Source organism: Nicotiana attenuata, chromosome 7, assembly GCF_001879085.1.
Source record: "Nicotiana attenuata strain UT chromosome 7, NIATTr2, whole genome shotgun sequence".
Classification (NCBI taxonomy): Eukaryota; Viridiplantae; Streptophyta; class Magnoliopsida; order Solanales; family Solanaceae; genus Nicotiana; species Nicotiana attenuata.
The window spans coordinates 53,121,013-53,130,513 of NC_031995.1; the positions used below are offsets into that span (position 1 = coordinate 53,121,013).

The following is a 9,501-nucleotide window of genomic DNA, read 5'->3' on the forward strand; positions in this document are numbered from 1 at the left end:
CAGTCTATTGAGATAGACCGAGTGGTTAAAACCCCCCCCCCCCCCCAAAGTCAATGTTAAGGTACTCGATATAAATACTCTATTGGAATAGTATATAATAGAGAAATACAAAATAAATCCAAACAAAATGGAGTCATACATGTGAATTGCTACAAATATGTGTAGCTTTAACTTTGAGAAATTAAGGATATAATTACTTTTGTATAAGATTATCAAATATTGTACCCTCTCGCTTTTCTCTTGAATTCGAATTTACTCTTGTGTTTGTTTGAAGCTGCATTTGCATCTATACCCGCTTTTGGGGTCACGTTTTAACTTGTACCCGCTTTGTAAAAAAAATTGTAAGTGTACCCACTTTTTCGCGTAACTTCAACATACGGGCCTGAAGTAGCAAAGGCGATCACGCAAACTTCAGCATTTTAGTAGACGAGCCCGAAGTAGCAAAAATTGCTGAACCAAGTGTGCTGAAGTTTTTATTTGTAATTGCTGAACTTCACCATGTTTTAGCTGAAGTTTTTCACATAAACTTAGTGTTGGCTGAAGTTTTTGTTTGTAATTGCTGAACTTAAGCGTTCTAGTAGCTGAAGTTTTGTTCTCTATTTGCTGAAATTTTTGTTTGTAATTGCTGAAATTTTTGTTTGTAATCGTTGAACTTCAGCATGTTTTAGCTGAAGTTTTTACGTAAACTTAGTGTTGGCTGAAGTTTTTGTTTGTAATTGCTGAACTTAAGCATTCTAGTAGGTGAAGTTTTGTTCTCTATTTGCTGAACTTCAGCATGTTTTAGCTGAAGTTGTGTTCTATATTTGCTGAACTTCAGCATGTTTTATGCTATCATGTAATTGATTTTTTGAACAGATAATAAGTTTATCATAAGTAGAATTAGTAACTTAAAAAACTAGATAAATAGTTTAGCACAACTGGTTAAAATGCATTGATAATGTACAAAGCTGAATCCAACAAGTTACTATCATCTTCTTCAGAACTTACTTTAGAAAGTTATTTATAATTTGTTTTTAAATAATTTGATAAACATACTTATGGCAGTCATCCCCATGAACTAAAGTTTCATTGCAGCGCCAACAGCAGCAGAAGAAAGAAGAAGAAGAAGAAGAAGAAGAAGAAGAAGAAGAAGAAGAAGAAGAAAAAGAAGGAGCAGAAGGAGGAGGAGGAGAAGGAGGAGGAGAAAGGGGGCTGAAGTTGTTTAAAAAGTGGGTACAAGTTAAAACTTTTTAAAAACCCGTGCAATTTTTACATATTTAGTAAAAATAGCACGGCTAGCCATTTTCCGGACTGATAATCGAAAAACAGCCAGTGTTCCCATTGTTTTGTTGAACACATGGAAAATTCCAGCATAATATGTGGGATTATGAAGCTCCTGTGTATGAAATTCCAGTATATTATGTTGGAACTCTAGCACACGGAATGTTCCAGCATAATATGTGGGATTATGGAGCTCCTGCATATAAACTTCCAGCATATTATGATGGAATTCCAACACAATATAAAATTCTACTCCCTCCGGTCCAAAATAAGTGATTTTTTGGCCTTTTTTTGTGGTCCAAAGTAAGTGGTTTTTCCAGATTTCAAGAATGAATTAATTATTTTTTTCCTACATTGTCCTTGGAGTAAATAGTGTTGGAGTATGTGTTAGGAGTGTTTATGTGAGATAGTAAGGTTAATATGGTCAATTTCATTGCTAATTAATGCTAAAAGATGGATTTCTTAATCTGTGTGAAAACATCCAAAAAATCACTTATTTTGGACCGGAGGGAGTAGCATATTATGCTGGAAGCTCATATGTAAAATATTAGAACTCCAGCATAATATGCTGGAATATATTCGAATTTTTAAGAGTGATTTTGTTCAGATTTTATCTTTACATAAAAAGTTGCTAAATTTCAATTACTTTTGAAAATGTGGCTATTTTTCAATTACCAATCGTAAATATGACTTTCTGATTTTTTTTCGCCTTATTGAAGTATTGAACCCAAAGATTGAATGAACGGGTTTGCTTATTTAAGTTACTTTTGAACATTTTCACTTTTATATCCCTGTACCGCTTTCTAGTTGAAGAGTTATGATTTACATCTACCAATAGTTGGTTTGCTCAAGAATTGGATTTAAATGTTTGTAAGGACAAAAATCAAGCAAATAATAAATATCTCAGCATATAAGCTTCGGTTTGTTAGGACCAAATCAAGTTATCATTAAATATGCTCAGCAATGAGCTTCCATTTACACTTATGGGGTACCCAAACAGAATGAACATACACTAAAGTCTTGTTGCCACCATTAAAGGCCCAACAATGTACTACGAAGAAATAGGCTTCATTTCAACTGGATAAGATCAGCTAGCATCCATAATTTGTCGCAACCACCATCTTCTCGTGGCATATGGAATACAGATACAGTCCTTTTGCTTGTATAATAATGGAAACAAAATAGATATAGTAGGTTGCCTTTCACAGTCCTGATGGGCTAATTTGCCACATTCCATCTCTTCTTATCTTCTTTTGCAAATAAATGATTTAGTAACAAATAAAAACTCAAAAGAATAATAATTAGCAATAACAGAAAGGAAAATCACTTCACAAATGCTGCAAAGGGCTAAAAGGTTCAGGTAGCGACTCAAATCCGTTGTCAAATAACGTTTCTTGATCCGACTTGTCATCGATGCTGTGCAGCCAATTTGTGTTCTTCAAATCCTCTTTCAGCAGAAGCGCATCGTAACGAGAACTCTCATAAATATCAATGTCTGTCAATTTTGCTGAATATTGAGACTTGCCCTCTTCACTCCCATTATCAGATGACCTGTTAAGGTAATTTCCGTTCTCAGGAAGATTACCATTGTAGTGGTAAGATGCATTCTCATTGGTAGAGGATGGGGCAGTCGAACCATGAGAAGGCTGGTTTTTCCCATTTGTGGAGCGAATACTATGAGGAAAGAGGGTTGAGCCAGAAAGTGGACGAACACCATTGAGGCCATTTCTAATATCCTGCAGCAGCAATGTGTCCACACTGTTAGGTACAACAAAAACTTTCCTGCTCTTTGGCAGTTCAAGGAAACCCATACAGCATCAAATAGAACACACAATTAAGTCTTTAATTGTCGAAATCACTTCACTAACAACCATAAGCAGACTAGAAGCTAATTGAACCAGATCAGCAGTTAAGAGTTGCTATACAAATTTAGTAATGTCATCATAACAAAAGAATCTGCTCGATGCAAAATATGAAGACCATACTTACCATATGCCTGATTGCCACGTCAAGAGATTTCTTAGAAATTGTCCTTCCAAGTCCCGTGCTATCAGTAGCAATCTTTACAGGCTTCCTTGTAGACAATTCTGAGACATGTGAAGCCCTGCGGGAATCAGAAATATCATTAAGTTGCCCTCCGCCAAGCACTCGTCCTCTAGCAGAGGGTTCTGTTAGTCTTCCCCTGCTAACAATGGGCGATGACTGTCTCCGAGGATTTGCCACACTTGGGGTTTCTGCATTTGCCTTGGTAGTGACAGAAGGATTTGGCCTGGACCTACCAGCAGACAGAGGCCTGTCTGGCAGAGTTGTGCGTAGGTTTGGAGGCGTTTCAAGTGAAAAATCTGGGGGAACTATTGGTTGTGATGGTCGACGAACTTGGGGACTAGGGGAGCTTGGACGAGAAACAGAAGCTGCAGGTCGTCCATTGGTGACAGAGCGCCCTGCTGGAGTTGATGATCTAGATGCTGGAGACAATGAAGGTGTTATGTTCCGACGAGTAGGTGTTGAAGGCCTTGAAGTAGACCGAGCAGCAGGGGTACTCAAGTTTGCTGGTATTTGGGCCCGGGAAGTTGGAGTAGAGGGCCTTGAGCTTTGGGTTGGCCTAGAAGGAGTACTTGGGGCTTGGCGGGCTCTAGAAGGAGTTGAAGGTCTGGACACAGTTGCACGGGAAGTCGGGGTGGAAGGCCTGGCTGAAGAAGAAGAACGGTTTGTCGGCGTAGATGGTCTAATATAGGAGGAGACTGACGCAGAGCTTGTGTTTAGAATAGAGCCTGATTTATTTGAGTAACTACTGTACTGAGAGCTAGAAATGGAAGGTCGAGTCACAGAATTACTCCGAGTTGGTCTTGCAGGAGTATTGCTCTCTGAATGAGACACTGAAAGCTGAAAACAAATAATTTTATCAGCACAACTACTTGGCAAGGTAATTCGTGAGCGTTACAAGCCTGTGAAACTGATATTCTAGATAGTCATCTATCTAGTTTGTATGATAGAGGTCCAACAACACATTTCAAAAGTAAAGATATTGGGCAACAATAACCTAAAATAATGATGACTGAATTTTAAAAAAAAAAATGTGGACTGTGATAGACGACGGGATTGAGAAAGTTTTCATGGATAAGTCTCAACTCTAAAGAGCATTGATATCGATATATATGAATTCAACAATTCCAAAGACATGATTAATACGGAAACATAGAGACTTACCCTTGAGGCCTTAGTTGTGGAGGCAGATCTGCCCAATGAGCTGCCTCTTGGAGCCGCTGAAGCTGGTTTTGATTCACTTCCATCTGATGAAGGAACAAGGGGAGTTCCTGGAGGAGTGAGGAGCCTATAGAAATGAAAACACGACAACTGGGAGTGAGGAATCAATAATGCTTTCCCTTCTTCATTCATTAGACATAGAAAGGGAAACATAGCTTAATTTGACTGTGTCGGCTATATGAAGACGACTGGCCTTAAGTTGATACATTAGATATACACTACTACAGCTCTGGGTGACTGCTGCTCAACAAAGGTATATTTAGGATGATACCGTGTCTCTTAGTCAATATTTGAGCACCCAGACTAGTGACCTAGTTAGAAATTAGAGGAACTATTCTTCTTTAACAGGAGCAGTCATTGCCTTTGTAATCAGTATGAATTCAACACACAGAGCAGTAAATACTAAAATTGTAGTAGTTCCCCATGTAATTTGAGTTAGTCCAAACAAATAATTAGGAGGCGAGATCTAATATTCCAAAGATGCAGATTTACCAATCGTAATCATGCTTATCTCCCTCGGTAGATGCCATCAGATCCTCTAATCCACTCTTTACTTGCTTCACTGATCCAATTGAAAGCCTCCCCAGTTTAACCGAAACTGCAGGCACAGAACAACCAAAACAAATTAAAAAAAAATTACTTAAATAAAAAGGAAAACTATTGACAAAATTAGAGCTTAATAGTCAAGAGTAGCATATATAGTTCCGGACTAATTTTTACAACTAGAAATTTGTCAAACTAATTAATCCTCAAAGAGGAGTGCTAGCTATAATGAAGATTGCACACATATAGAGACTCGCAGCTAGTTTGTGATTTAGAAGTAATTGTGTAATTTTGCGGCCAATAATGCAGATGAGGAATGTTCGACTTGTGATAATGAGGAAGCGTAAAATACAAAAAGATGCAACGTAAATAATAAGAAAGTAATGCTACATGTTAGAATAAATAAGAAAAAAGGCATACCATCGGAATCGTCGGAGGATGCAACGGAGATACTGCGGCGACTTTTAGAGAAGAGATCCAAGTTATCATCAGGCTGCTCTCTAGAAGCTCCGTTAAGACTAAGACCTCGCCGGTGCTGTGACGATATAGGAAAATTCTTCCCGCTGATCATTGAATCTCTGAAGCTCCGATTCATCGTTCTTCACCTATAACTAATTAAAATGGACGTGAACAAATATGAAAGCTTTTTCTTTTTGTAATGTTGCCGGAGATTGAGCAGATCTGTTCGGACTTAACAGTGAGAGAGAGAGAGAGAGAGAAAAGGCTGCAGATTGGGGAGAATAGAAGAAGAAGAAGAAGAAGGAAAGAAAGGATGTTAGGAATAGTAAAAAACTGACAGAGAGACAGGTAAGAGAGGGTCGGTGCGTTCCTACTTCCCTCCCTCCCCCCCCCTTTCCCTCCCTTCCGCTGCCTCCTTTATTTCCCCCTACTTCCTTATTTTGATCACATTTTTTTTGGTAACCTTTTTTGGGGCAAATTACATATTTGGCCAAGAATAATTATATTCGTTAATTTATTAATATATAAAAAATTGATTTGACTCTTATTTTTAAGAACAGCTACATAGTATAGTTTTTCTAACTTGAAATACTAATTAATTTGAATTGGTACCGTATAATAATCTTATTAAAGTGGAAAAAACCCCTATAAGTTTTTATAATGGTTTCTTCCCTTACCACATAAATAGTGAGTTTGGAGTATGAATGTGAAATAACTTTTTTGTGTTTATTGGACATGATTAGATTTTTATAACCAAATCATTAGAGAATAAAAAAAATATAAAAGTACAATGAATACTTTTATGAAAAAGTACTGAAAATAAAAACACATGTTAAACTCGTGAAATAGTAAAAACATTATATAAAATGAGACACAGAGTATGATGTTTGGCTATAATTCCATATTTTTAGTGCATGACTTACTTTACATTTTGATGTTTTAATGCTAAATTGTATTATATTTATGCCTAATTGAGTTTGAGCTTTAATCGCCAGTGTCTTGCACTAACTGTGTGTTCTATGCCTTGTAGGAGTGATTCCGAGCTATATAGATGTTATGGAATGAATTCGAGTGATTTGGAGCTTTAAAATTTGAGTAAAAGATCAAGGAATTAAGCCGGGATCGTGTTTGGGGGTCAACGGATGATAGTTAGAGCGAACGAAGACTCCAGTAGGCATATTGCGCACTGTCTAGTAAAATAGATATAACTTTTTGCTCAGAACTCCATTTTAGCTCCACAATATATGGTTGGAAAGCTAACTCAAAGGGATACAACTTTCATGTTTTACGTTTTTCCAAATTTGAAATGGAACAGGGTGAAAAATGCGCGAACTCTAGCGCGAAGTTAGCGCGAAGTCGCGTTAGTTAAGGAGCTGGAGGCAGAATGTCAAGGAATATGCGCGAAGTCATGCGCGAAGGATGCGCGAGCTCGCGCTAGTCACCCGGGAAAAGTGTCCTTTTTCACATTGGAGAAGGTATAATTGTTTGGGCCCAACCCTACTTGGTATATATACATAGAAAAACGGTATTTTGAGGGAGGAGGACATTTTTTGAGAGGAAAACACAAGCACAGAGCCGCCATGGAGGCCGGGTTTCATCTTTTCTTCCACCAATCTTTGTAATTTTATGTTTCTTTGTATGATTTGTTGTTTTGCTACCATGTCTATGTGGAGCTAAACTTCACGTTCTAGGGTTGTGGTTCTTTCATGACTATTGTTATTCGGATATTGATTTTGATTTCTTAGTTTATCATATTGGTTTATTTATTTAATCCTGCACTTAATTATTTGATTGCTTGATCACAAATTGAATACTATCTACGAATCTAGAGTTGAACTCGAAAGTGGAAATTCTAGATTGCATATAGGATTGAGTAGAGCAAGTTCTTGAACCTGGGCCTCGGGGAACGGATTCGCGGTTAGGATAGACATATACCTAATTGCCTTGCTTGGTTGATTTACAGGAATTATAAATGCGTTCTTGTTGATTCTAATTCCATAGACATATAGGAGTTAGGTTAGCTTGAATAGGCGAGTAAGAACTCGACAGATTCTTATGAGCAATATTAACCCTGTCAACCAATAAACTAGATAAATTGGTTAGTCAATTCAATTGAAGAATACAATAGGAATGTTAGATAGCCCATAACCCTAGATCGTTTTCATTACATTGATATCATAAAAATCTGCTCTTTCTCTGTCCAAAGTTCATTATTTGTTTTTATTTATTTAATTAGTTCAGAATCAAATACTTCTTGGTTTAATTCTTGTATAGATAAATAGGATCGTCTAATTTAGTTAATAGTTAATCACAAGTCCTCGTGGGATCGACATCCGACTTTTAGTCACTTTATTACTTGACGACTGCGTATACTTGCGTGTGCGTTGGGGAGCAACAGTTTTTGTTCAGATTTATCTTTACATGAAAAGTGGCCAAATTTCGATTACTTTTGAAACTGTGGCTATTTTTGAATTTCTCCCTTTTCGAATTAATAGCAAAGGAATATGAAATAGACACCACTAATGTGATATCTTGTCTGGAAATTAAATAAGTTACCCTGATTAAGATATAATATTAGCATATAATCACATACACTTGTTTGCCTATATTCTACTTCTATATAATTTTCAAGATTTTAAATTTGTTGAATTATTCATATTCTAATTTTCATGTGATCGGTTCCTCTTTTTTCAATCACAACTTCAAAAAAAAATTCCCATTATTATTAATACTATGTAAGTCAAATTAACATATCAAATTTGGTGTTTAGTAAAATGACTTATAGCTTGTTTGGCCAAATTTTTTCAAGATCAAAAATATTTATTTAAAGTATTTTTAAATAAAATTAAAGTGCTTGACCAAGCTTTTAGAAGGAAAAATATATATTTTTAAGCAGAAGCAGAAGCGGTTGTAGAAAAGATAATTTTGTGTAAAGCATTTTCGAGAGAACAACAAGCTTATAATGTGTATATATTCTCTGTTGTACTTTGCAAATGTCATTCTCAAATCTCAAGGTGTTAAACCAAACCATTCACATGAGATAGACACGTGTAAATTTGTACTGTTCATTTAATTTTCATATATATTTTCACCCAGTCTAGTATTGTAATTTGACATATTATATTCTTTTCTTCTATATATTTCATCTACATATTTTCAAGGAATCTTTAATAAAGATAAAGAAATTTATAATATTGCTACTTTTTTTTTAGCAAGGAGAAGCTTTCTAAGTGAAAAGCTTGTGATTAGTCTAGCTGCAACACAACTTTAACTAGTTATAAATAAATAGATAAATATATAAATAAATAAATAAATAAATAAGTCAGCACTCAAGTCAAAAAGAATTTAGCATGATCCAAATTGATGGGGTGGTTGAAAATTAACAATGTATGGAGCCTAAATGTTGTCTTTTGTGTTGATGAACATGTGGTTTGACCAGAATGGAATAAATATGTCTCACTAGGCTTTTGTGTTTTCTCCTTTGATGGGTCCTCAATTTTGACACATTTTGGCCAGCAACCTTTGAAAGTTTGGCTAAATTTAGGTCTCCTTTTCAATGCATTTTCCACAATCAAGAAAATAATATACACATTGATATGGTCGGCTAATTATTAAAAAAAAAAAAAAGACTACTATGAATAGAAGCTTTAATTTGGAGCAGTGATAAAATTATTTTCGTAAGACCTATAGGTCACAGGTTTAAGCTGTGAAAATAGCCATTGCTTTCATCAGGGGCGGATTTAACCTGAATCCCCTTCGCCGAAAAATTACACTGTGGTCTGTGTATATAAGGTAAAATCTGATTTTTACCTCTATATATTAAGTTTTGAACCCCCTTTAACACAACCCAAAAGTGTAGTTTAGTGGTCAAGGGGGTTCAAAACCTTCATAAGGTTTTGTAGGTTCAATTCCCACTAGCTACAAAAAAAATTTTTGAACCCCCTTCTTGAAGATCTTGCCTCCGCTACTGCTTGC

At 36.0% G+C, this 9,501-nt stretch overlaps 1 protein-coding gene across 1 annotated transcript; it reads right to left on the reverse strand.

Moving 5' to 3' along the window:
• Window positions 2,172-5,942, reverse strand: LOC109229104 (sialidase). Its single transcript, XM_019394423.1, has 5 exons — window positions 5,488-5,942; window positions 5,017-5,122; window positions 4,468-4,591; window positions 3,250-4,143; window positions 2,172-2,996 (listed from the first exon to the last, which is right to left on the reverse strand). Exons 1-5 carry the CDS (start codon window positions 5,660-5,662, stop codon window positions 2,589-2,591), a joined length of 1,707 nt encoding a protein of 568 aa, XP_019249968.1. The 5' UTR covers window positions 5,663-5,942; the 3' UTR covers window positions 2,172-2,588.

Excerpts from the sequence above, each read along its gene's own strand:
- LOC109229104 (XM_019394423.1), bottom strand. The coding sequence starts at position 5,662 with ATGAATCGGAGCTTCAGAGATTCAATGATCAGCGGGAAGAATTTTCCT. Across the intron at positions 5,123-5,487 it reads ATCCTCCGACGATTCCGATG|TTTCGGTTAAACTGGGGAGG; the intron begins GTATGCCTTTTT and ends CTGTGCCTGCAG. Across the intron at positions 2,997-3,249 it reads ACGTGGCAATCAGGCATATG|GATATTAGAAATGGCCTCAA; the intron begins GTAAGTATGGTC and ends TTGCTGCTGCAG.